Source organism: Larus michahellis, chromosome 29, assembly GCF_964199755.1.
Source record: "Larus michahellis chromosome 29, bLarMic1.1, whole genome shotgun sequence".
In the NCBI taxonomy this organism is placed as follows: Eukaryota; Metazoa; Chordata; class Aves; order Charadriiformes; family Laridae; genus Larus; species Larus michahellis.
In genome coordinates this window covers 1,024,185-1,049,942 of record NC_133924.1, presented here as the reverse complement: position 1 = coordinate 1,049,942, position 25,758 = coordinate 1,024,185, and the positions used below count along the sequence as shown (strand labels likewise).

The 25,758-nt window shown below is 65.0% G+C and overlaps 5 protein-coding genes across 7 annotated transcripts; 3 read left to right on the top strand and 2 right to left on the bottom strand.

Annotated features, from left to right (window-relative positions):
* The first annotated feature begins 920 nt into the window (after window positions 1-920).
* BRD2 (bromodomain containing 2) lies at window positions 921-9,167 on the top strand. 3 transcript variants are annotated; one of them, XM_074567609.1, is made up of 12 exons: window positions 921-2,289; window positions 3,585-3,885; window positions 4,976-5,113; window positions 5,197-5,338; window positions 5,491-5,699; window positions 5,810-6,181; window positions 6,282-6,410; window positions 6,511-6,765; window positions 6,884-7,050; window positions 7,283-7,593; window positions 7,698-7,820; window positions 7,958-9,167. In XM_074567609.1, exons 1-12 carry the CDS (start codon window positions 2,261-2,263, stop codon window positions 8,086-8,088), a joined length of 2,307 nt encoding a protein of 768 aa, XP_074423710.1. In that variant the 5' UTR covers window positions 921-2,260; the 3' UTR covers window positions 8,089-9,167. The 3 variants fall into 3 exon arrangements, with proteins under 3 accessions (XP_074423710.1, XP_074423709.1, XP_074423711.1); XM_074567608.1 differs by having other exon boundaries at window positions 1,365-2,289; window positions 6,845-7,050; XM_074567610.1 differs by lacking the exon at window positions 921-2,289 and adding an exon at window positions 4,387-4,484 and having other exon boundaries at window positions 3,866-3,885; window positions 6,845-7,050.
* Window positions 9,168-9,627: 460 nt separating this feature from the next.
* On the bottom strand, window positions 9,628-11,439 carry LOC141735192 (class II histocompatibility antigen, B-L beta chain-like). The gene is made up of 6 exons (XM_074567797.1): window positions 11,253-11,439; window positions 10,714-10,983; window positions 10,239-10,520; window positions 10,021-10,127; window positions 9,904-9,927; window positions 9,628-9,810 (listed from the first exon to the last, which is right to left on the bottom strand). Exons 1-6 carry the CDS (start codon window positions 11,341-11,343, stop codon window positions 9,802-9,804), a joined length of 783 nt encoding a protein of 260 aa, XP_074423898.1. The 5' UTR covers window positions 11,344-11,439; the 3' UTR covers window positions 9,628-9,801.
* Window positions 11,440-11,821: 382 nt separating this feature from the next.
* Window positions 11,822-14,020, top strand: LOC141735171 (HLA class II histocompatibility antigen, DR alpha chain-like). The gene is made up of 4 exons (XM_074567756.1): window positions 11,822-11,981; window positions 12,606-12,863; window positions 13,146-13,427; window positions 13,534-14,020. The coding sequence occupies exons 1-4, from the start codon at window positions 11,909-11,911 to the stop codon at window positions 13,686-13,688; spliced, it is 768 nt and encodes a 255-aa protein (XP_074423857.1). The 5' UTR covers window positions 11,822-11,908; the 3' UTR covers window positions 13,689-14,020.
* A 576-nt stretch (window positions 14,021-14,596) lies between these two features.
* On the bottom strand, window positions 14,597-16,520 carry LOC141735193 (class II histocompatibility antigen, B-L beta chain-like). The gene is made up of 6 exons (XM_074567799.1): window positions 16,348-16,520; window positions 15,809-16,078; window positions 15,334-15,615; window positions 15,142-15,248; window positions 15,023-15,046; window positions 14,597-14,850 (listed from the first exon to the last, which is right to left on the bottom strand). Exons 1-6 carry the CDS (start codon window positions 16,436-16,438, stop codon window positions 14,842-14,844), a joined length of 783 nt encoding a protein of 260 aa, XP_074423900.1. The 5' UTR covers window positions 16,439-16,520; the 3' UTR covers window positions 14,597-14,841.
* Window positions 16,521-16,658: 138 nt separating this feature from the next.
* On the top strand, window positions 16,659-19,361 carry LOC141735194 (HLA class II histocompatibility antigen, DR alpha chain-like). Its single transcript, XM_074567800.1, has 4 exons — window positions 16,659-17,074; window positions 17,793-18,050; window positions 18,333-18,614; window positions 18,721-19,361. The coding sequence occupies exons 1-4, from the start codon at window positions 17,002-17,004 to the stop codon at window positions 18,873-18,875; spliced, it is 768 nt and encodes a 255-aa protein (XP_074423901.1). The 5' UTR covers window positions 16,659-17,001; the 3' UTR covers window positions 18,876-19,361.
* The last annotated feature ends 6,397 nt before the right edge of the window (window positions 19,362-25,758 follow it).

Here is a 25,758-nt window from a genome sequence, read left to right as displayed (position 1 = left end):
GCCCCGCGGGTCCCGCCGGGCGGGCTGGGCGGGGGGGGGGGGATGAATGGGGCCGTGGGAGCCGCCGGGGCGCCACGTGAATGCGGGGGAGCCAATCGGGGCGCGGGTGACGTAGCGCGTGGCTCCCTTTTTCTGCCCTGGGATGTATTTTTTTAATCTTTTTTTTTTTTTTTTTTGCCCCCAAAACGGGGGGTTTTGGGGGCGGGCGATGGCGGAGGGCGGGGGGCACGGATGAAGCGGGCCCGGGGGTCGCGGCCCCGCGTGGGGGCGGCTCAGGTGAGTGACGGGGGGGAGGGGGGGGGCCTCGCCTTTCCCCCCCCCGGAGTGGGGAGGGAGGTCACGTGGTGGGGGGAGCTGTCAGTCAAGGCGTTGTCCCGCCACCCCGGCGGCGCGGCGACCAATGGGCGGCGAGGAAAGGCGTTGAGGGGCAGGTGGGGGGGGCGGGCTTTGTGCGCGGCGGTTTGGGGCGAAAAGCGCCATGTTTGGGTGTTCGCGCGGGGGCGGCGGCGGGCCCAAGTGCTGTGTCACGGCGTGGCGGGGGGGGGGGGGGCGGGGAGGAGAAGAGGAAGGCGGTGGGGGGCAGGGACCCACTGGTGTCCTGCGAGCCCGTGGAACGGAGGAAGCCCGGGCCAACCCCCCGTGGGTGGGGGGTCGGGGCTCCCGTGGGCCGTGGCGGGCGCCGGGGGGGTGTGAAGGACCCCCCCCTTCCACGGGCGGCGGGGGGGGTCCCGGGGCCGCAGGGCCCCCCCCACGGTGAGGCGCGGAGGGGGTGGTGACCCGCGGATCGGGGCCGGCGGCCGCAGCGGCGGCGTGTCCGGGGGGGTCAGAGCATCCCCCGTGCCGTGAGGGGGGCCCGGTGGGCGCGGGGGGAGCCCTGTGCTTGGTGGGGGGGGGAGATGGTGGAGGGAGGCAAGGCGCGGTGGGGCCGGTGTGGCCGGGCCCTGAGGCCCGTGGGGCCCCCGCGAGGGGGGTGAGGGCCGATGTGGGGGATCCCCTCCGGGGTCTGGCGCCGCCGGGGGTGGCGGGGAGGCCGCGGGACCCCCCCGGGAGCGCCGGGCTCATTGTCCGACCGCCGTTGCCGCCGCCGGGCAAGATGGCGACCGGGCCTGCCCCCGTCTTCCTCCTCGTCCCTCTCCCGACAAACAACCGCCAACCGCCGCTTCCGCCCGCCCCGGGCCCGCCCCCTCACGTGACCCGCCGGCCAATCCCCTCGCAACGAATGGCAGCGCCGGCCAATGAGGGGGCGAGGCCGCCGGCTGCGTGGGCTGAGGCGCCGGGCGGAAGGGCGGGAGGGGCGGGGAGAGAGACGGGGGTTGAGTGGCGCGGCGGGCGGCCAATGGGAGGGTCGCGCTGGGCGTGCCTCCGCCCAATGAGGCCGCGCCGGGGCGGGCGTGGGCGGGTTGATGATGTCAACGACGCCGCCGCCCAATGAGGGGCTGGCGGGTGTCTATATAAGGGCGGCGGGGGGCCGGCCGAGCGGCGCCATTTCGCTGGGACGAGCGGAGGGAGCGGGTCGGGCCCCGGTGCGCGCAAGAGGGGCGGCCCCAAACCGGATCCATCCTCCGCCGGGGCGGCCCAACCCCCGCCTCCGCGCTCCCCGGAGGGCTCGCCGGACCCTCCCCGGCCTCCGTAGCGACCCCTGCCTGCGGCCGGCGGCGAGGGGGGCCCACACCCCCCCCGCCCCGCTCCCGCCCTCCCCTGAGGGAGCCAAGATGGAGCCCGGCCGCTGATCTTCTTCTTCCCTCCCCACCCCACAACCTCTCCCCGGTACAATCCGCCGTCATCCGCCCGCCGGACCGTCGCCTGCCGCTTCATCCCCGCCCTCCGCCGACGCAGCCGGCGCCCAGCGACGCGGCCAGGCCTGTATTAACCGGGATCGCGCAGGATTTGGGGCCCGCCGGGGGCTCCGAAGAGGGGATCCCCCCCCCCCATTAACTTTACTCTTCCTGCTCCCCGCCGCCATTTTCTCCGCGCCCCTTCATGTGAAGGCCGGTGGATGGTCCCGGCCGCCGGAGCCGCCGCTTGAGGCCCGGCCGCGCCCTGCCCGGGGGAGGGAAGGGGGCGCCGGGCTCGTCCCCCCTCCCCCGCCGCTCGGTGATGCGCTGACGCGGGGGGGACGAGGCCCCGCCGGGCCGTTACCGCCGAACCCTTCGCTCGGGGCAAAGTGGGGGGGTCGTCGGAGGAGACGGCGGCGGCGGGAGGAGGAGGAGAAGGAGCCGAAGGGCGGCCGGGAGCGCGGGCCGGGCACGCAGCCGCCGGCATGTTGCAGAATGTGAATCCCCAGAGCAAGTAGGTACCGGCGCCGGTGACACGGGGAGTTGGCGCGGGGGGGGGGTCGGTGTCACGCGTGGGTTGTGGTGGTGACACGGTGGGTCGGGGGCTGTCCCCCTCCCCCGGTGACCTGGGGACAGGCGGACGGGGTGTCCCCCCACCCCACGGGCACGCGTGGTCCTGTCGCCGGGGGCCACTGTCCTTGGCACTTACTCCGTGCCCTTGGTAGCCCGGCGCTGAGTGACAGCCGCAGGGCCATGGGGGGTGACACACTCAGGCCGGTGGGTGACAGTCACCCGTGGGTCAGCTGAGGGCAAAGGGGGGTTCCCCCCCCCGCCCCAGGTTTGGGTGTTTTGGGGCAGAAGCTGGGTCAGCCCTTGGAAACCTCCCGCGCCTTCGTGACAGTGTCCCGGGGGTCCCTGCTGCCACGGTGGCGGCTCCTGCTTTGCTTTGTGACAAGATTTTTTCCTGTGTTATGGATATTTTCTGTGCCTCGTGCTGCCTCTCAGCGGGTTGTCGTAGCTCTAAAGCGTCTGATTGTTGCCCTAAAACGCTGATTTTTGCCCTTAAAGCGGCGCAAAACTCGGTTGCGAGTGTGACGCTGTCACGCCTGTGCCGCGTCCCTGGGACTCTGGGTCCCCCGAGTCCTGCATTGTCCCCACGGGTGGTTTTGGGTCTCTGTCACCAGGACAGTGACGAGCCACCCGCTATCTTGGCCTTGGCGTTGATGTAACGGTACAGTGGCGCCGTGGGGCTTCACCGCCTCCCCAAATCCCGCCGGATCTCCCCGGCCTCGGAGAGTGGGGTGACACTGGCGGTGTCTCCGTCGCCTCGACGCGCGGTAGCACCGTCACCGCACCGGCCCCGTCACCTCCGCGCGCGCACGCAGCCCCGCGCCACCGGCTCTTTGTTCGAGGGCGAGCCTGGACCCGCGCCAAGCTCTGGGCTCCGGCTGCGCCGGCGCAAACGCCTCCGCCGTCGCCGGCGGGGGACCCGGCCGCCCGCTTGGCAGCAATTAACGGGCGCAGACGGAGTTCACGGTCAAATCCCCCACCTCACCCGGGGCGGGGGTCATGCGCGGTGGGACATCACCCGTGTCCTGGGGAACTGCGTCGTCTCCCTCTGTTGCGCTGTAGCCGGGCACGGCGATGTTTCCGCCCTTAATTGTGGTGTTGGGAGCCTTTGGCTCCTTCTGGGGGTTTCCCCTGGGAACCCCATGGCCCAGCGCTGGTGACTTATGGGTGGTTTGCCTCCCCCCCCGGCCATGCCGCGGAGCTGCCCCCCCCCTAACCCTGTCTCTGCTCCCCTTGCAGGATTCTGGGGGAGGGCAATGCCGGGCTCATGGGCCTGGCAACGGAGTCAACCCCCGGCAAACGGATCCGCAAACCCTCGCTCCTCTACGAGGGCTTCGAGAGCCCCACCATGGCATCGGTGCCGGCCCTGCAATCCCCCCAGGTGAACCCCCCTCCGCCGGAGGTTTCCAACCCCAAGAAGCCGGGGCGGGTCACCAACCAGCTGCAGTATCTGCACAAAGTGGTGATGAAGGCTCTGTGGAAGCATCAGTTTGCTTGGCCCTTTCGTCAACCCGTCGACGCTGTCAAGCTGGGCCTGCCGGTAACGAGCCCCGCGGGCGGGTGCGGGAGAAGTTAATGGCGCCCGGGGCGTGCGCGAGTGTGTCTGTGTGTCCCCCTCCCTTCTCATTCGCCCACCACCACCACGCCGGCACGCGCAGGCAGGGGGTGTCAGGCAGGCGTATGGCTAAATTTTTGTCCTGCCTGACCCCGGACATGGCGTGTCCTCCCTCCCCTGTCCCCAGCCTGAGAGTGCCAGGGCCAGCGCCGTCCCCTTCCCAGGGCTCCGCCACAGAGATGCAGCTGCAGGTGCCGGGGCTGTGCTGTCCTCACCCTCCCCTGGGGGCCTAAACCCGCCCCCTCCCCCCAATCAGCCCCTCGTAGGCGTCCGGGCTGGTCTCGGGGGCGTCCTCAGAGCAGCTGCCGCCCTCTCCCCTTGTCCCAAATGTCCCCTCCAAAGGTATGGATGAGGTGACGCAGCCGCTCTAGAGGTAACCCGGACGCTTCCCCACCTAATCTCTTGTGCCCTGAATGCGTTTTGCAGATTCCCATCCATGAATTTGTAGAAGACATCCTGTGACCCCAATATTAAACGCCAGCCCCCCCGTGCACCTGTGGCGCCCAAGGAGTTAAAGCCCAGAGGTAATTTCCACATAGGTTTTGCTCTTAAATTTAGTGGTAGCTTGCCTTTCCCCCCCCAACGCCTCCCCCCATCGGCCCCGTCCCACCTCTGGTGTGGGACGTGCGTGCCCTCCAAACGCCGGGGTCCGGCTATGCCCCCCATAACGTAGGCTCCCCTGCAGGCACTTAGGGACCCTCTCGCCCCCATGGGCGGAGGGGGACGGTGGCACTCTCGGGTGGGGACCAGGTCCGGAGGTGGTTTTTTTTTTTTTTGGAACCCCCCCCCCCACCACCATGCACCCCCTGCCTGCGCTTGGGTGATGAGTGAGAGCTGGTGTGTGAGCGGGCGGCCGCTAACGTAAGCTTTGCGCCGGTCCCGGCTCCGACGCGGACGAGCCGGTGCTTCGCTGGGTGCTGAGCAACGGGGGAGACCGGGCACGGTGGGGGGGACACGGTGCAGTCAACGCCACTCCCCTGACCCGCCCCCCCCCGGTCCTGCATCCTTTTTGCAGGACTACCACAAGATCATCAAGCAGCCCATGGACATGGGGACAATCAAGCGACGCTTGGAGAACAACTATTACTGGGGGGCTGCGGAGTGCATGCAGGACTTCAACACCATGTTCACCAACTGCTACATCTACAACAAGGTGAGAACCACCCCAGTGCTGCCCAGCGCCGCCGGTGGCACCTTCCCGACGGACTCTGACACTGCTTCTGCTCCTCCCCGCAGCCCACAGATGACATTGTGCTGATGGCCCAAACCCTAGAGAAGATCTTCTTGCAGAAGGTGGCCCAGATGCCACCGGAAGAGCAGGAGATCGTGGTGCCGGTGGCCAAGAACAGCCATAAGAAGGGAGCGTCCCGGGCAGCAGGTACGGTCACGTCACCCGGGCTCGGACAGCAGCATGGGTGGGGGCTTGAACGTTAGGTGGGACCCCAGAGCGGGTGTTGGGTAACAGGGACACCCCGATGGTGTCCCGCACCTCGCAGCAGCGCTGACGAGGGGCTTCTTATCTCGGCCCAGCGCTCCTGGCGGGACTGACGGCTGCTCAGCAAGTACCGGCTGTCTCCTCCGTGTCCCACACCGCTGTCTACACCCCGAGCCCCGACATCCCCACCACCATAGTCAACATTCCCCACCCATCCGTGATCTCCGCTCCGCTCCTCAAGTCGCTGCACTCCACCGCCCCGGCCGTCCTGGCTGCGCCCGCTCCCACCCAGCCCGTGGCCAAGGTAGGAGAAGAGCAGGCTCCGTGGGGCTGGAGTGTGGGGCTGCCTTTTTTTCACCCCCCCACAACCTCACGTGTGTTTTTTTTTCCCCCCTTTTTTTTTCTTTTCGGCAGAAGAAGGGCGTGAAGCGGAAAGCGGACACCACCACCCCCACCACCACGGCCATCATCGCCACCAGCGGGGAGTCCTCACCCTCGGCCACCTTGCTGGAGGCCAAGGCGGCCAAAATCCCTGCCCGCCGGGAAAGCGGTCGCCCCATCAAACCCCCGAAAAAGGATTTACCGGATTCCCAGCAGCACCAGACTTCCAAGAAGGGCAAACTCTCGGAGCAGCTCAAATACTGCAACGGGATCCTCAAGGAGCTGCTCTCCAAGAAACACGCGGCCTACGCCTGGCCCTTCTACAAGCCCGTCGACGCCTCGGCCCTGGGGCTGCACGACTACCACGAGATCATCAAGCACCCCATGGACCTCAGCACCATCAAGGTGGGGAAGGAGACCTTTTTTTTTTGTTTTTGGAGGGGGCGGCACTCTGAGGTTTTCCTGGCCCCCCGGAGCTCCCGCTCACCGTTTGCTCTCCCCACAGCGGAAGATGGAGAACCGGGATTACCACGACGCCCAGGAATTCGCTGCCGACGTCCGGTTAATGTTCTCCAACTGCTACAAGTACAACCCGCCCGACCACGACGTGGTGGCCATGGCCCGCAAGCTGCAGGTGAGTGGGGTGGCGGGTGTGTGTCTGTCCCCCCCCCCGGCCCCCAACCCCGACAGCCTCCAAAACGTCCCACCACGCACTGACCCCGCTCTCCTGGCAGGACGTCTTCGAGTTCAGCTACGCCAAGATGCCGGATGAGCCGCAGGACGCCAGCCCCCCCTCGGTGTCGGCCCCGCTCGCCGGCGCCCTCTCCAAATCCTCCTCTGAAGAATCCTCCAGCGACGAGGATGAGGATGATGAGGACGACGAAGACGACGAGGAGGACGAGAGCAGCAGCGAGAGCTCGTCGGAGAGCGAGGAGAGCTCGGACTCGGAGGAGGAACGCGCCAACCGCCTGGCCGAGCTGCAGGAGCAGGTGAGGGCCGCAGCGGGGGCTGTGCCGCCTCCCGGGCCCCCCTCCCCGTGCCCGCCTCACCCCCTGTCTCCCCCCACAGCTGCGGGCCGTGCACGAGCAGCTGGCTGCCCTCTCACAGGGCCCCGTTTCCAAACCTAAAAAGAAGCGCGAGAAGAAGAAAAAGAAGAAATCGGAGAAGCACAAAGGCCGGGGAGGCGACGAGGAAGCCCGGGCGCGCCAGGCCCAGCTCCGTAAAGCCAAGAAAGCCAGTGGTGGCGGCGGTGGTGGCAGCGGCGGCAGCTCCAAGTGAGTACGGTGCCCGGCGTGGCGTTGGGGTGTCGGGGGGGGGGGGGGATGGCGGCAGTGGCAGTGATGACTCTTTCCCCGGCAGAGCGACCGTGGCGAGGAAACGATTGGAACAAGCCAAACCTTGTCTGAGCGCTGCTGACCCTGCTGGGGGGAGGGGGGCGGGTTTGGTGGTGGAGGGGGATTTTTGTGGCACCCCCTGACGCCGCTGACGCCACGTTTCTCCTGGCAGGAATTCGAAGAAGGCGGCGAAAGCAGCGTTGCCGCCGCCGCCGGCGCTGTACGATTCGGAGGAGGAGGAAGAAAGCAAACCCATGACCTACGACGAGAAGAGGCAGTTGAGTTTGGATATCAACAAGCTGCCGGGCGAGAAGCTGGGCCGGGTGGTTCACATCATCCAGTCGCGGGAACCTTCCCTGCGCGATTCCAACCCCGAGGAGATCGAGATCGATTTCGAGACCCTCAAACCCTCCACGCTGCGGGAGCTGGAGCGTTACGTCCTCTCCTGCCTGCGGAAGAAACCCCGCAAGCCCTACAGCGAAAGTAAGGGGTTGCACCGGGAGGGGTTTTCTTTTTTTTTGGGGGGGGGATGTGTTTGAACCCGAATTGAGGCCTCACACACACCCCCTCCGTCTTTCTCCGCGCAGCCATGAAGAAGCCGGTGGGGAAGACGAAAGAGGAACTGGCGCTGGAGAAGAAGCGGGAGCTGGAGAAGCGGCTGCAGGACGTCAGCGGCCAACTCAACTCCACCAAGAAGCCCCCAAAGAAGGGTGAGTACCGCGGTGGGGGCGGCGTTGCCGGATGGCGCCGCGTTTTCTGTGTCCCCGTCCCATTCCCTGCCCCCCCCCCCACCCCCCCAACCTTCCCACCCCACCCACCGCTTGAACCCGGTGCCGTTACCTTGCAGCCAGCGAAAAAGCGGAATCTGCTCAGCAAGTGGCCGTCTCCCGCCTCAGCGCCTCCAGTTCCAGTTCGGATTCCAGTAGCTCCAGTTCCAGTTCCTCCTCCTCGGACACCAGCGATTCGGATTCGGGATAGGGGGGGGCGGGGGGGTCCCGGAGCCCCACGATGGCAGCAGCCGGGCGGAGCGCGGGCAGGTTCGGAAGAGGCTCTGCGGGACCGGACCCAGGTGAACCGGACTGAGGGCGCCCGCCCGGCAGGACGGGGGGCCGTGGGGGAGCCCCCCCACCCCGCCGCCTGAGCCCCCTACGGACTCTCGGGGCACAGGGGAAGAGGGGGGGGGACACCCCGGTGTTTACAGGTGGCGCTGGAGGCAGGGGGGGGCCTGGCTGTGGGGTTGGCCCCCCCTGCCCTCATCCTCCCCAGCAGGTTTTACTGTTTGTTGTTTTAAGGGGTTGCGGGGGGGGGGTGGGGTGGGGTGGTTGGTTTTGGGGTGGTTGTTTCTTTTTGTTTTGTTTTATTTTATTATTAATTTTTTTTTTTCTGACTCGTGGGATTTTTTCCAAAGGGGAAAAGTTTGGGGTTTTTAAGAAAAAAAAAAAAAAAAAAAAAGAAGAAAAAAATAATAAAAAAAAAAAAAAACAAACAACAAAAAGGGGGGGGAGAAACAAAAAAAAAATCTTTTAAAAAGGAGAAAAAAAAAAAAAAATCTCTTGGGGTGGGGGGGGATGGGGAGTTGAGAGTCCCGAGTTTTGGGTTTGCTGGGGGGGGGGGGGGCCTTCCCTACCCCCCTCCAACCCCCCTGGGGCGGAGCTGCCACCCTCCCCCTCCCCTCGTCAGTGGAGGATTTTTAATTTATTTGCGCCGCGTGGTGCTGGTGGGGGGCCCCGGGACGCGCCTTGTACATACCCCCCCCCCGCCCCCCCCCGCTTCCCCCCCCCGGCAGGCGAGCAGGGCAGCATGTCCCCGCGTGGGGAAGGGGGGAGGGAGGGGCCGCCTGTTTTTTACGTTGACTGTATAATTTTTTTTTTTTTCTACTCGTTTTATTTTGTTTTGGGTTTGTTTTTTGTTTTTTTGGTTTTTTTTGTTGTTGGTTTCCCCCCCCCCTCCCCACCCCCCCCCACCTTAGACCCTTAGAGCCGTGTTTTCATCTTATTGTATGTTTCGAACCTTTCGATTCTTTAACATGTAAATAAAGAAAATATTATTCGAGTTGAGCCGGGCTGCCCTGTCACCCGCCTGCTACCCTCGTGGGGGACGACACCCGTCACCCTCACGCACGCGCAGCCCTCGGTGACACTTGGGGTGGCCCCAGCGGCGTGTGGGGACACCCGTGACCCCTCTCCACTGCCTGTCCCCGTCCATCTGCGCCCCCTGGGGACGCTGGTGACTCTCAGCCTGACACCTTCCCTAAACTCTTCTGGGTGGGGACAGGGTTGAGCGTCCCCCCTCCCCCCCCCCACCAGTGGGTCACCTTGGGGGGGGTGGGACCCCTTGTGGGGTGACGTGGAGGACAGGGACAAGCTGCTCCCTGCACCCTGCCACCCCTTGGCCACTTGGGTTGTGGCAGGGGACACTGATCTCAGCTTGTGTCCCCATCACCCCCCCCCCCCAGTCCCATAGTGGCAGGAGGAGGGTGCTGCCACCCCCCCCACCCCAATCACAGGACACCCCAGCCCGGCTCTCGCTGCGTGTTTATTAAGCAGGGACCCCAAAGCGGAGAGGGGGTGCGGGGGGGGGCCTTAGGGGGAGAATGTGGGGAGCCCCTAGAGAAGGCGGGGGTGCTGGGACCGGTGCTGGGCGGCGAAGGATGGGTGGTGATGGAGCAGCTCCGGGGGGGCTGGAGAGATCTCAGGAGCCCTGGGGGGGTGAAAAGGGGAGAAATCAGCAGCCGCGGTGGGATGGGGGGGTGGGGGGGGTGGATCCAGGGGGAGACGGATGAAGGAACATTACCTGCAGCCTGGGGAAGGCGGCGCCCTGGAACACAGAGAGACAAGGTCAGGGTTGGAGCAGGGACAGGGACCCCCCCCCCCCCAGGGACACCCCCCGCCCAGTCTCCCAGCCCCTCACCTTCTTGCGCATGTAGAGGAAGAGCCCCAGCGCCAGGAAGATGAGCCCCAGCACGAAGCCCCCCACCCCCGTCAGCATCTTGCTCCTGCCGCCGTCCGACTGCAGCCCTGCAGGGACGAGAGCACGGGGTCAGGGCTGGGGGGCCCTGGCCCCCTCCCCACCCACACCAGGGGCTCTCCTCCCCCACCCCCCAGGGGCCGCACAGGGCAGGGCCTTACCCCAGTGCTGGGTGACGGGGTGCTGCAGGCTGACGTGCTCCACCTGGCACGTGTAGGTGTCCCCGCGCTGCGGGGTGGTTTCCAGCATCACCAGCACCTGGTAGGTCCAGTCTCCGTTCTGCATCACCTCCGTGGACACCACGTGCTCCGTCTCCTCCTGCCCGTTCTTCAACCACTTCACCTCAATCTCCGGGGGGTAGAAATCCATCACGGCGCAAACCAGCCTGTCGGTCTGGGGCAGGGAGCTCGACTGCACTGGGTAGATTTCCACCCCAGGCTGAACTGGGGGAGAGAGAGAAGGGTCTGGGGAGGGGCTGGGGGAGCACAGGGACCACCCAGCCCGGCCCAGGGCTCTCCCTCTGCTCCCCACGCAGGACGTGCTACAAGCGACTCACATACCCATGGAAGGGCGCAGGGACTGCCCGGGGCTTGGCTTGTGCCTGTCCCCCCGGGAAATGTTCTGCCACACACTCACCTCTCCTCTCCACGGCGAAAGGGGTCCACACCCTGTAGTTGTTTCGGCAGTACGTGTCCACCTCAGCCCGTTTCCGCTCCAGGACGTCGGGCTGGCTGTTCCAGTACTCAGCAGAAGGCTTCCCCAGGAGATTGTCAGCCACGTAGTACCCCACCTCGCTGTCAAAGTGCGCGTACTGCTCCCGGTTGTAGATGTTCCTCACCACAAGCCTCACCCGCTCGGTACCATTGGTGAAGTAACAGTCACCCTTAAACTGGAGCTGGAAATACCCTGCTCGTGCAGACATGGGGGAGGTCAGGGCTGCTTCCGTGACTCCCCCTCCCCAGCTGCCCCCAGGGCATCTGCACCAGTGCCCAAGGGCTGGGGGAGGCTGGAGGATGCCATGGGTCACCCCCCTCTACACCGTCCCACTCCCCCTTTTCTACCCATCTTCTCCCTTCACAGCATCCTCCTGCACCCCGTTCCACCCCAATCCACCCTAAGGGGTCTGATCCCCCTCCCGCACCCAGCACCTCCCCACACCACGGCTCGGAGCTCACCTGACGTCTCCTTGCCACCAGATGGGTGGGCTCCCAGCACCACCAGTGCCACCAGCACGACCCCAGCTCCCACCACACGGCCGGTCTCCATCGCTGCTCACAGCAGAGGCTGGAAAGGTGCAGGGACCCCTGAGAGAGCCAGACTCTGCCAGTTTGGGATATCACCCGGTCCTGCCCAGTGCCAGGACTGGGAGTCCCAGTGAGGACCAGTGAGCAGCGGGACTGGGCAGCATCACCCGTCACCAGGCAGGGCCGGGACTCACAGGGCTCCCGCTGACACTTGTCCCCTGGCTGCAGCCCAGCTCCAGCCCGGGGCAGGAAGCAGGATTGGGCCCATGCCCACAGGGGTGGGAGAGCAACCCCAGGGCTCCCGGAGATGGCGCCCCAGGGAGACCCCTGCTCTGGGGCCCCACAAGCTGTGTTGTGGTGGTGGGACACTGTCGGGGTGTCCCTCCGACTATCTGCTCTGCAGGGTGCCCGGTGCTGCTGCTCTGCCTGGGAACAGACGAGTCACCATCAGGGCTCCCTCCTATTGGCTAAGCTCCTGTGGGGGGGCCCCTGTCCCCCGGGAACGGGGCCCCCAGCACTCAGCTCCCCGGCCCAGGAGCAGCACCCTCGCCTGCTCCCGCTCTCGCTGCCCCGTGCCAGGAGAGGCGATGGCCGGAGGATGGGGCGTCCCGCTGGTGCTGCTGGCTGTGCTGACCCTGCAGGGAGTGGGGGCCATCAAGGGTGCGTGAGGGCACTGGGGCTGTGCGGTGGTGGGTTTGGGGGCAGAGGTGGGTCTGGGGTGCCCTGGACCCGTGGGTTCTAGAGACCGGGACAGGACCAGTGCGTGGGGAACTCTGTCCCTCCCCGGCTGTGGGTAACCCCTGGGTGGGGAGGGGACCCCGGCACCCCCCAGGAGGGCAGGCTGTAGGAAGTGGGGGGACCCCTCCCCAGGTCTCCCTTCCACCCCCTTCTACCCTTCCAAGTGCCCTGCGGGCCCTAGCGACCAGAGATGGGCCCTGGGACATCCCACCCCACCCCACAGCGTGTCTGGGACCAGGGCGGGGTCCCACAGCCTGGCGAGACCGTCACTGTCCCCGGCCTCAGGATGACAAACAGCCCCGGAGAGGACACTTGCCAGAGGTGGGGCAAAGAGGGGGCCAGCGGCTTCCTTCTGCAGGGGTCCGTGTCTCCCAGCCCCATGAGCCTGCGGTGGTGGGGAGAGGCTCAAGGTAGGCTCCTGTCCCCATGGGTGCCTCGCTGTCCCCATGTGCTGTCCCTGGGGGGAGCCCTGGAGAGTGAGGAGAAGGCACAGGGGCAGCCCCATGGCAGTGGGCGATGCTGCCCCTAACACCCATCTCCTGGCAGTGATGAACATGATCCACCACGCTGAGTTCCAGCAGCGGATGGAGCCGCTGCAGCAGGAGGATGGGCAATTCCTGCAGACGTTCAACGCTGATGAGGTGTTCCACGTGGACCTGCAGAAGCAGGAGACCGTCTGGCGCCTGCCCGAGTTCAGCAGCTACACCTTCTTCGAGGCGCAGGGAGCCCTGCAGAATGCGGCTATAAACAAACAGAACTTGGAGTTCATGATGAAAATGTCCAACCGCTCGCAAGCAACCATCGGTAACAACCCAGCCCTGGCACAGCCGGTGCCTTCACCCCTGGGGATCCTGCCAGGGCTGTCGCTCCCGCAGCCTGTGGCCCAGCCAGCAGTGGGGTGCACAGTGCCCTGCACCCTTGGAGCATGTGCGACCCGGGCACAGCCCTGAGCCAGGGTGTGGGGTCTCCCTGGGGGGCAGAGATGCAAAATGTGTCTTTTTCTAACTAGCCCCAGGGACCGCAAGGCCCATCTGAGCCCAGGCTCTAGGGCAGCACTAACTCCTCCCTCCTCCCCCTTGTCCCCAGTGCCACCCGAGGTGATGGTGTTCCCAAAACACCGAGTGGAGCTGGGGGACCCCAACGTCCTGACCTGCTACGTGGACAAGTTCTGGCCCTCTGTGATCTCCATCACGTGGCTGAGGAACGGGCAGGAGGTGACGGATGGCGTCCTCGAGACCGTTTTCTACCCACGGGAGGACCACTCCTTCCGCAAGTTCTCCTACCTGCCCTTCATCCCCACCCGCGGGGACTACTACGACTGCCGCGTGGAGCACTGGGGGCTGCCCAACCCCCTGCTGAAGCACTGGGGTGAGGAGGGGGGCTGGGCCAGGGCCCGGACACCTGGGTCCTCTCCCCTTGCAGGCAGCGAGGGGGGCTCAGCGCCCCGTCCTCACCCACCCTCACCCCTTCGCAGAGCCCCAGCTGCCCCTCCCCGCCTCCGAGAGCACCGAGACCCTGGTGTGCGCCCTGGGCCTGGCCGTGGGCATCGTGGGCATCATCGTGGGCACCATCCTCATCATCAAGGCCATGAAGATGAACAGCACCCGCAACCAGCGGGACCCCTTGTGAGGGGTCAGAACCCCAGGGGGCCCTCCCAGCCCTGCGCCCCCTGCCAGCCCCTGCCCTCACGTCCCAGCTCCATCGCCACGGCCGAGCCACGCACCCCTCCTGCCAGCTCCATGCTCCACGGTCCCACCCTGAGCCCTGCACCCTATGCTGTGCCCCATGCCCCAGCCCTGCCCCCCACATCCCTGCGCCGAGCCCCCCAGCCCCGCTCCACCCCACCGGTGCCCCCCTGCCGTGCCCTGTGGGCACCCCGCTGACCGGGGCTCTGGCGTCCCAGGTTCTGGGGAGCTTCCAGCAGCAGTAAAGGTGGTTGGGGACGGCCGGCCACCACTGAATCTCTCTGTCACGGCTTCCTCTGCACCCTGCTCATCCTGCTGATACAGTGGGAGGGGGAACAGGGCAACTGGGAGGCGGTCTGTGGGGCTGACAGGGTTGGGGGCGTTGGGGAGGGACCAGTGGCCACAGAAGGGGATAGGACGCCTGGGTCCTTGCGGAGTGTGGTGGGTGCCATATTGGGGTGCAGGGCAGCGTCCCACGGCGGGGGCACTGCAGGAGGTGGCCGGGGCTGGATGGGTTGTACCCCGCCTTGCGGTCCTGCTCCCTACCCCAGCCTACCACCACGGGGTCAAGCAGTGGGAGGGGGACACGGGGCCACCAACCAGGGCCGGTGAGGGGACCCTCGACCCCCTGTCCCTGATCCATCCCGCAGGCGACTGGACGCAAGCTCTGCCAACCACCCCCCTGCCATGGGATGAGGGGTTGGCTTCCCCTCGCAGTGTCCCCACACGGTGGCAGCCCCAGGCCACCAAGAGCGTCTGGTTCCCACCTAGGATGGAGCCCTGTCATGGACCCACCTCCCCAGGGAAGGGAGTGACCCACCCCTGCCCCACTGTCCTCAAACAACCAGGGCCGGAGGGTACTGGGACACTTTATTAGGCTGAGCCGGAGCGGCCAAGGGCCACCCTCGCCAAGCCCTGGGCACCCCGGGGCTGCAGAGCAGTGACAGCAAAGCTGGGCAGGGCTGGGAAGGAGGGGGTGACCCCGGGGGTCAGTGGGGAGATGTGGGGCTCCGGGACAGGGCCTTGCGGGGCAGAGGTGAGGCCGGGGGTCAGAGGACGGGCGGCAGCGGACCAGATCCGCAGGGGCAGGACTTCATTCAGGAGCCCTGTGGAAAGAGAAGAGGGGGTGAGCACCGGGATTGGGGGATGGTGTGTCCCCAGGGCTCCGTCCCGGCGGTAGCGGGGGACACACGCCGTACGGACACGCTGCCCCTGGGAGCAAGGGGGGACCAGCCCACGCAGGGGAGGTGCAGCAGGGTGGGGGGAGACGGACGGTACCTGCAGCCTGGGGAAGGCGGCGCCCTGGAACGCAGAGAGACAAGGTCAGGTCAGGGTTGGAGCAGGGACAGGGACCCTCCCCTGAAGGACGCCCCCCGCCCAGTCTCCCAGCCCCTCACCTTCTTGCGCATGTAGAGGAAGAGCCCCAGCGCCAGGAAGATGAGCCCCAGCACGAAGCCCCCCACCCCTGTCAGCATCTTGCTCCTGCCGCCATCTGACTGCAGCCCTGCGGGGACGAGAGCGCAGGGTCAGGGCTGGGGGGCCCCGGCCCCCTCCCCACCCCCCAGGGGCCGCACAGGGCAGGGCCTTACCCCAGTGCTGGGTGACGGGGTGCTGCAGGCTGACGTGCTCCACCTGGCACGTGTAGGTGTCCCCGCGCTGCGGGGTGGTTTCCAGCATCACCAGCACCTGGTAGGTCCAGTCTCCGTTCTGCATCACCTCCGTGGACACCACGTGCTCCGTCTCCTCCTGCCCGTTCTTCAACCACTTCACCTCAATCTCCGCAGGGTAGAAATCCATCACGGCGCAAACCAGCCTGTCGGTCTGGGGCAGGGAGCTCGACTGCACTGGGTAGATTTCCACCCCAGGCTGAACTGGGGGAGAGAGAGAAGGGTCTGGGGAGGGGCTGGGGGAGCACAGGGACCACCCAGCCCGGCCCAGGGCTCTCCCACTGCTCCCCACGCAGGACGTGCTGCAAGCGACTCGCGTTCTCGTGGAAGGGCGCAGGGACTGCCCGGGGGCTTGGCTTGTGCCTGTCCCCCGGGAAATGTTCTGCCACACACTCACCTCTCCTCTCCACGGCGAAAGGGGTCACCACCCTGTAGTTGTTTCGGCAGACCGTGTCCACCTGAGCCTGTGTCTGCTCCAGTAAGTCGGGCTGGCTGTTCCAGTAGTCAGCATCAGGCTTCCCCAGGAGATTGTCAGCCACGTAGTACCCCACCTCGCTGTCAAAGTGCACGTTCTGCTCCCGGTTGTAGATGTACCTCACCACAAGCCTCACCCGCTCGGTACCATTGGTGAAGTAACAGTCAGCCTTAAACAGGTCCTGGAAAAACCCTGCTCGTGCACACATGGGGGAGGTCAGGGCTGCTTCCGTGACTCCCCCTCCCCAGCTGCCCCCAGGGGATCTGCACCAGTGCCCAAGGGCTGGGGGAGGCTGGAGGATGCCATGGGACCCCCCCCTCTACACCATCCCACTCCCCCTTTTCTACCCATCTCCTCCCTTCACAGCATCCTCCTGCACCCCGTTCCACCCCAATCCACCCTAAGGGGTCTGAGCCCCCTCCCGCACCCAGCACCTCCCCACACTGCAGCTCAGAGCTCACCTGTCGTCTCCTTGCCACCAGACGGGTGGGCTCCCAGCACCACCAGTGCCACCAGCACGGCCCCAGCTCCCACCACACGGCTGGTCTCCATCGCTGCTCACAGCAGAGGCTGGAACGGTGCAAGGTCCTCCAAGCGAGCTGGACTCTGCCAGCTCAGGATATCACCCGGTCCTGCCCAGTGCCAGGACTGGGAGTCCCAGTGAGGACCAGTGAGCAGCGGGACTGGGCAGCATCACCTGTCACCAGGCAGAGCCGGGACTCACAGGGCTCGTTCCGACACTTGTCCCCTGGCTGCAGCCCAGCTCCAGCCCGGGGCAGGGAGCAGGATCGGGCCCATGCCCGCAGGGGTGGGAGAGCAACCCCAGGGCTCCCAGAGACGGCGCCCCAGGGAGACCCCTGATGTGGGACCCCACAAGCCGTGTTGTGGTGGTGGGACCCTGTCGGGGTGTTCCTCTGACTATCTGCTGTGCAGGGTGCCCGGTGCTGCTGCTCTGCCTGGGAACAGACGAGTCACCATCAGGGCTCCCTCCTATTGGCTAAGCTCCTGGGGGGGGCCCTGTCCCCCGGGAACGGGGCCCCCAGCACTCAGCTCCCCGGCCCAGGAGCAACACCCTCGCCTGCTCCCGCTCTCGCTGCCCGGTGCCAGGAGAGGCGATGGCCGGAGGACGGGGCGTCCCGCTGGTGCTGCTGGCTGTGCTGACCCTGCAGGGAGCGGGGGCCATCAAGGGTGCGTGAGGGCACTGGGGCTGTGCGGTGGTGGGTTTGGGGGCAGAGGTGGGTCTGGGGTGCCCTAGACCCATGGGGTGGGGGCTGCGAGGGTAGAGGTGGGTCTGTGGTGCCCTGGACCCATGGGTTCTGAAGACCAGGGCAAGATCAGACGCTACCCATTGCATGCAGCACTCTGTCCCTCCCCGGCTGTGGGTAACCCCTGGGTGGGGAGGGGACCCCGGCACCCCCCAGGAGGGCAGGCTGTAGGAAGGGGGGGACCCCTCCTCAGGTCTCCCTTCAATCCCCTTCCACCCCTCCGCCCCCCTCCCCCCTGTGCCCTGGCTCAGTGGATCAGGTCCCTGCGGTACCCTCTGACCAGAGATGGGCCCTGGGACCTCCCACCCCACCCCACAGCGTGTCTGGGACCGGGGGGGGGTCCCACAGCCTGGCGAGACCGTCACTGTCCCCAGCCTCAGGATGACAAACAGCCCCGGAGAGGACACTTGCCAGAGGTGGGGCAAAGAGGGGGCCAGCAGCTTCCTTCTGCAGGGGTCCGTGTCTCCCAGCCCCATGAGCCTGCGGTGGTGGGGAGAGGCTCAAGGCAGGCTCTTGTCCCCATGGGTGCCTCGCTGTCCCCATGTGCTGTCCCTGGGGGGAGCCCTGGAGAGTGAGGAGAAGGCACAGGGGCAGCCCCATGGCAGTGGGCGATGCTGCCCCTAACACCCATCTCCTGGCAGTGGTGAACACGTACCACCAAGCTAACTTCCAGCAGCTGATGGAGCCGCTGCAGCAGGAGGATGGGGAATTCCTGCAGGGGTTCAACGCTGATGAGCTGTTCCACGTGGACCTGCAGAAGCAGGAGACCATCTGGCGCCTGCCCGAGTTCGGGAACTTCGCCACCTTTGAGGCGCAGAGAGCCCTGCAGAACGCGGCTGCAGGCAAACAGAACCTGGAGATCATGATGAAAAGGTCCAACCGCTCGCAGGCAACCATCGGTAACAACCCAGCCCCGGCACAGCCGGTGCCTTCACCCCTGGGGATCCTGCCAGGGCTGTCGCTCCCACAGCCTGTGGCCCAGCCAGCCGCGGGGTGCACAGTGCCCTGCACCCTTGGAGCATGTGCGACCCGGGCACAGCCCCGAGCCAGGGTGTGGGGTCTCCCTGGGGGGCAGAGATGCAAAATGGGTCTTTTTCTAACTAGCCCCAGGCACCGCAAGGCCCGTCTGAGCCCAGGCTCTAGGGCAACACTAACTCCTCCCTCCTCCCCCTTGTCCCCAGTGCCGCCCGAGGTGATGGTGTTCCCAAAACACCGAGTGGAGCTGGGGGACCCCAACGTCCTGACCTGCTACGTGGACAAGTTCTGGCCCTCTGTGATCTCCATCACGTGGCTGAGGAACGGGCAGGAGGTGACGGACGGCGTCCTCGAGACCGTTTTCTACCCACGGGAGGACCACTCCTTCCGCAAGTTCTCCTACCTGCCCTTCATCCCCACCCGCGGGGACTACTACGACTGCCGCGTGGAGCACTGGGGGCTGCCCAACCCCCTGCTGAAGCACTGGGGTGAGGAGGGGGGCTGGGCCAGGGCCCAGACACCTGGGTCCTCTCCCCTTGCAGGCAGCGAGGGGGGCTCAGCGCCCCGTCCTCACCCACCCTCACCCCTCCGCAGAGCCCCAGCTGCCCCTCCCCGCCTCCGAGAGCACCGAGACCCTGGTGTGCGCCCTGGGCCTGGCCGTGGGCATCGTGGGCATCATCGTGGGCACCATCCTCATCATCAAGGCCATGAAGATGAACAGCGCCCGCAACCAGCGGGACCCCTTGTGAGGGGGCAAAGCCCGGGGCTCCCTGTCTCCCCCCAGCCGGACCGTCTGCACCCTCAGCCAGTCCTCGCCTCAGCCTGGTGGGATCTGCTCACCCCGGTGCCCCATATCCCTGCCTCACCTCATCGGCACCCCCTTCTCCCATGTGTACCACATGCAGATGTGCTGGAGACGGCTCCAGAGCCAGATGTGGCGGGGGCCTGTCCCCACAGCAGGGCAATTCCTGCAGAGCCTGGGCGCCTGCGCTGGTCCCAGCACGCAGCCCACGCTGCGCCACATTGGGTCTGCCTGTCCCACAGCCCCTGGCCCCACAGCCATCTCCCACTGGGGACGCAGCGCCTCCTCCCAGCCCAGATGCGGGGTCTGCCCCACAACCCCCTGAAGGGAGGGGAGGGGTGCCCTGCCCCACAGCTCCCCCTCGGCGCACTGTCCTGCACCCTCTGCTCCCGCTCCGCTGCTTTCTCACCACAATAAAGTGGGTTGAGGTTGATCCTGCCGTGCGACCCTCTCACTGTGAGTCCGTTCTCTGCACTGTGCTGGGGGGGGGCTGACTCCAGCTCTACAAGCCCCCTTAGCGTCTGGGTGATCTATGGGGTGGTGTGGGGCAGGGCTCCAGGGATCTAGTTCCAGCTCTTTGGCAGAGGGATGGGGTAGGGTGACCTCAGATAACCTCAGATCTCCCAGGTTCTCCCAGCCGATGCAGGTGGGATCTTTGCCCCTCCAGAAGAACAGTCCCATGGGGGAGGCGCCCATTTATGGCTTCTGGCGGGGAGGCTCACAGAGCCCGTTGGCCCATAGCCACCCTTATGGCAAGGCCAGGAAGGGACTCCGGCACAGCTCGACCCATCCTGCTGCACCACGGACAACAGCAGGGCATGCGACTCTCCGGTCAACTGGGTGTGGGCAGAGCCAATGCCAGCTGGGGTCCAGACCCCGGGCAGGGGAGTCCTCCCTGCATCCACCAGCACCCAGGGAGACCCCCGGGGATGGCTGGGGGCTGCGATGCTGTGTTTGCCCCACAGGTGTGAGGGTGTGTGGGTCACCCCCTTGCAGTGCTAGGGGCCAAGGGGTGACCCAGAGAGGGAACAGGTGACGAGACCAGTTCCTGCGGTCGCTGTGACCTGCTGTGCACACACGCGCACGCACGCACACACGTGTGTACCCTGGGCAGTGGAGAGGAACCCTGCAGCTGCCCCTGAGAGCCATTAGCTGGGGCATGGAGAAGCAAAGCTGGATCATGCCCTCAGCCAGACCAGTTCTCCCAGTAGCAGCTTTGCCTGGTAACTGGTGACACCGCAGCCCTGCTTGGGAAGTTTCTGGCAGGGCCTGTCCTGGTTCCCCTTTCCCTCCCCATCACCGTCCGGGTGCATGGGGTCTGCGCACGAGGCTTGTGCATGTGGGGTGGGGGCGGCGGGGTCTCCGCAGGCTCTGTGGGGCTGGAGGCCTTTGGTGCTGGAGCTCTGGGTTGTGCCTGCGATGGGGCCTGAGCCCACAGGTCAGGGACGCACCGAGCCCCACATGCACGAGCCCCATGCCCGGGGACTGAGGTGGGGACACAAACTGGCAAAACCGCCGTTGCCATGGGGCTGTAGAGGAGAAGGAAGGCCCTGAGGAAACCCCTGGACAAGAAGCAAATCCCTCCTGGGAGCGGCAATGCAGACGAGGCAGCGCGGTGGCTCGGGGCCTGCTTCCCTCCTGGCTGGGGGCAGAAGGGGAAGATGCGGCTGGAATAGAAAGTGGATGACGTGCGGGCGGGGAGGATGTAAAACCCGCCTGCCTCGCATGTGGGTGGTATGCCGGGGTCGCGTGGGGATACCAGAAGGGTCCCTCTGAGCCCCCGGTGGGAAACGCTGGAAGGGTGCACGGCCGCAGCTGGGTCCAGCCTGGGGTTTACTGGGAAGCAGAGCTCTCGCTCCAGGGACTGAATGAAAAATACCTGGAGATAAACAATTCCAAGACAAAAAAAGTAAACAGCCGAGCCCCCACCCCTGGCATTGCTTGCACAGCAGTGATCAGACAGAAGCCGCTGTCCCTCCAGGGTAGATCTGGGGCTGGCCCCCACCATGGATGCATCTACCCACGACCCACACGCTGAGGGGGATCAGCCCTGGGGATGCAGCCGGAGCAGAGGGGTTTGGCTGCCGCTGGGGATGTGGAGGCTTGTCCTCCCCTCTGGCAGAGGTACAACAAGCACCCTTGACCTCAGGAGGACACTCGTAGTCCCGACATGAGATGCCAGAGGGGAAGGAGGGAGAAAAGGACTCGATTTGGAAAGTGGACACGGTCCTGCAGAACTTGCAGGCAGCACTGGGGGTGTCCTGGAGGTGTCCAGGGACTCCCGCCTTGGCCACACAGACCCAGAGCCCAACAGGGGCACATCCTAAAAGACAGGTGCCAAAACTGGCTGCCGCTCACCACCCCTGGGCTTGGGGGGTCTGAAGCCAGCACAGGGCTGCTGGGGAAGGGGGGGTGTCTCCTGGCTGAGCCCCAGCTCCCACCCCCCAGCTGCCAGAGGAACCCAGGTGTCCTGACGCAGCAATGCCTGGCCGGAGCAGGCAGGTCCTTGCAGCAGATGCTGGGACCAGGACCTCAGCTGCCTGGAGTCTGCCGGAGACTGGTGACGTGGCCCAGTGCTGCCTGTTGACTGGTTGGGCTGAGGTTACCGCAGGGCAGGGAGAGCAGGCAGGGCCCTTTCCCCGAAACGCTGGCGTGCCCCATGGCGGGGGACACTGGCTTGGGTGGAAATCCCCTGTCTCTGTGGGTGTGGGAAAGCGGGGGTGGAGGGGTCCAGCCGGCAAGACAGAGTCACCTCACCCCGAGGACGTCAAACCCTGCAGCACTGGGGCCTGAGGCCAGGAAGGGATCGCTGCCACATCAAGCCAAGCGGCCACAGACCCGCCTTGGGCACAGGGGTGGTCCCCTTTCATCGGGCAGTGGCCCACGGGGACTCAGCTCCCTCGAGACCTGCGCCAGCTCCAGCCTCCGGCTGTGCCAGAGCTGTCCGAACGGGAGACTCAGGACACCATCACCAGCCAGGCGGGGGCCAGTGCTCCTGTCCGTTGTGCCGCAGGCATGCAGCCCCCTGGGATGAGGTGGTCCATATTTGGGTCACCCCTCCCACCCCCAGCCCCACGCCAGGGCTCCCCTCCACTGCCTTGAGAGCTCAGGGGAAGGGGGGAAACGGGTGCGAATGGCGTAAGGGGATTTCCAAGAGAAGGTTCTCTCCTCCCCCAGGGCTGCCATGTCACCAGTTACCAGGGGCGAGGGAAGACCTGAGCCCAGACAGTGGCAGAGCCGAGCGAGCAGGATAGTGCCCTCACCCCCTTCCTCCAGAGAGTGGCTTCCCAGCAGGCGGCACTGCTCTGGAATAACGCCCCCCCAGGGACAGTAAGACAATGCCCAGAGAGGGAGAGAGACCGAAACACTCCCAAAAGACTCAGACATGCCTTTTTACTACCACCAGGACCACTGTGGGAAGCAGGAGCATGTGAGGGTAGGGTGGGCAAGAGAAAAGACTCATCTCCCCCCACCCTTGACCTTGATCTGGGTCTGGGCTCCCACCCCAGAGCAGAGCAGGACAAGCAGGATGCCACGGTAGGAGCTGTCCCCAACCCCACAGACTGGTGCCCAGGAGCAGATTTACCCCACGCAGGGGAAGCACCTTTCGGGGTTCCTGGCCCTAGGGCCCCCCCACCAAAGCCCACCCCATCCCACTGACACAGCCGTGCCGGGCGCAGGAACGTGATGCTGCGAAGCGGGGTGGGGCGGCAGTCCTGGCGTGCACCGGGACCAGTCTAGGCCCTTTGGACTCGGGCAGCACTTTGCCCTGACTGCAAGGGGCATGGAGCAGCTCCAGGCACCTTCTCCCTCCCCACGCCCTGCCCAGGGCGGTACCACCCCTGACCAAGGACAGGCCCGAGTCCGCTCCGAAGCTGGAAATATCTCTGGCAAATCAGTGCGTGGTGAGCGCCGGCACGTCAGGAGTCACCGGGTCCCGATGGCTTCTTTACCAATCCATCCTCTGTCACAGCACCCAGCAGAGCTCCCTGCGTTTCGAGGGAGCCTGATGGTACCCGTGGCTCTTGGAAGCTCCCCAAAAACTCATTTCCACCCAGACCCACTGGAACCAAGGCCGCCTCCCCATCACGCTGCCACCTTCTGGCCCACACACAAGGTTTTGCTCCTCCTCACTCACTGTTTCCATGTGTCGGGTCCCTCCTTGGGCCAGGACTTCCTAAGGTTCAACAGGGAGACTCCCACTTGCCTCGCCAAGCTGCCCGTGGAGCCACACAGAAAGGCAAACGCTCCCTTTTTGCCTGGAGACCACACCTGCCGCAGTGGAAGAGCTTTTGGTTACCACATGCATTGGAGATGCTGAAGAGACCCCCCCCTCCAACAGCACCCACATTCAGCCTACACAAAGCCAGACAACAACTCGCTTTTCCCCCCGCTGAAAGGCAGAAGGATGGGGGGAAGCGAAGGCGACTCCGAGAGAGGGGCAGAACAGTCAGAACGGAACAGAGCGACAGCGCCGTCTCCTTGGGTCCGTGTTTTTCACGAGGCCCAAACACCAGCCTGGCCAAGCATTATCTTCTTGGCTCAGTTTTTAAGCGCCTGTAACCGCGTTTGGGACGCGGCAGCTTGGGGAAGATCATAGAACGGTTTAGGGTTGGAAGGGACCTTTAAAGGTGTCCTGGTTTGAGCGACACAGGATTAATTTCTCTTTCAGTAATGTCTCTTCTAACGCTTGGGAAAACTGGATTTTTAGAAGACTCTAGTGTCTGGATTTGTGAAAATATTTACTTTATAGCCAGCTGCGGCGTGCAGGTTTCGAGGTTTCGGTGTTTTCAAGCTCGTCAGGTGTGAGGATGAGGAGGAGCGAGACCCGGGCACCTGACCCAAGCTGCCAACAGGCTTATTTCATACCACGAACGGCACATTCAATATAAATTAGAAAGTTTGCTCGGGAGTTTCTTCTCTTCCACGACGGCTGCGATCCTGGGAATTTCTCGCCCCAGTGCCGAACCCCCGAGCCCTTCCCTTCCTTCGAAGCCGCCGCACTCGCAGTGTCCCATGTTTGCTGTCCACTGCTGGGAGTCAACAGCCTCCTATGATAAAATGGGCTGAGTATAGTCCTCATGTATTTTATATTAATATTGGGATCAATACTGGTTCTTTAGTACTATTAACGTTAATTACTTGAACTTATTCTGTTAATTCTGATTATATTTCAACCCTTGGGTTTCCCTGTTTTTTCCCCGTTCCCGGGTGGGGAGGGGTCATGGGGTGAGAGAATAACTGTCTAAATGACAATAAATTGCTGTGGGTTCTTCAAACCGTAATAAAAGTCCATCTCGTCCCACCTCCACCCAGACCAGGTCTCCCACAGCCCCATCCAAACTGGGATGTTTCCAGGGATGGGGCATCTCCCACCTCTCTGGGCAACCTGGGCCAAGGTCTCACCACCCCCAGCGTAAAAATGTCTTCTTCTATCTAGGCTGAATCTGCCCTCTTTTAGCTTAAAACTCAGACCGCGCCCTGACGGCTTTCCTAACTTTGAAAACTGACTTTCCACGTTTTGGAGAGTCACTTTCACCACAGAAACCCGGCTGCTCCTCACGGACCGAGCACCAGAGGCTCCCCCGACTCAGCCCTGAGGGGGACGGGGCCGCCATGGCCAGGCAGCCGCTGCCTCACCGCGCTCGGCCAGGGAGGGAGGGAGAGAGGGAGGGAATGGCAGCGGCGGCACCGACCGGCGCCCTCCAGCGACCGTGAGGGACATTGTCCCTCGAGCCGCTGCCTCCCGCCATGTTCTCCTGACGGGGAGGCCGCCTCCGACCCTGCTCTCCTTACGGAGCCGCCGCTTCCCGCTCTTTTCCTCTCACGGAGCTGCCGCTCCCCGCCATGTTCTCCTCACGGAGCCGCCACTTCCCGTCCTTTTCCCCAAACGCCGCTGACACCTCACCCCATGTTCTCCTCACAGACCTGCCAGCTCCCGCCATGTTCTCCTCACGGTGCTGCCACTTTCCTGCCCTTTTCTCCCTAACACCGCTGCCCCTTCCCGCCCTGTTCACCTCATGGAGCTGTTGCCTCCCGCCATCTTTTCCTCACGAAGCTGCTGTCTCTGGCTCTGCTCTCCTCATGCCACTGCTGCTTCCCGCCCTTTTCCCCCTCATGGAGCTGCCCCTTCCCGCCCTTTTCACCTCACGGTGCTGCCACCTCCCGCCATGTTCTCCTCACACCACTGCCCCTTCCCACCCTTTTCCCCCTCATGGTGCTGCCACTTCCCTCCCTTTTCCCCTCACGCCGCTGCTGCCTCACCCCATGTTCTCCTCAGGGAGCTGCTGCCTCCCGCCATGTTCTCCTCATGGTGATCCTGCCTCCGACCCTGCTCTCCTCACGCCGTTGCTGCTTCCCGCCCTTTTCTCCTCACGGAGCTGCCGCCTCCCGCCATGTTCTCCTCCTATTGCTGCCGCCTGTCGCCCTTTTCCCCCTTGCACCACTGCCGCTTCCCACTCCTGGCACGGAGAGGGGTGTACATTGGCATTGCCATGATGGAAACACCATGAATGATGGTGACCCACAGCGGCGGCACATTGGTTTACGGTCTCTGTGGGTGAACCGGAGCAGGGATGGGGATGTGTGGATTTATAGGGGATGTGGCCGGTGGGATCGGCGCTCTGGTAGCCACCCGCGACCAAGCGCAGGCACATCTGTGGGAAGAGCTGGGGGAAGAACAGACGCCAGTGTGAGGAGGGAGAATGGCGAGCGCACGCGGTTGTGGGTCCATTTCTGTGGGAAGAGCCACGTTCTCAGATATCCTGGGGGCTGCTGGAAACTTTCTGGGTGTTAACGCAGGAGAAGACACCCCAGTGCCCTTAGCGAGC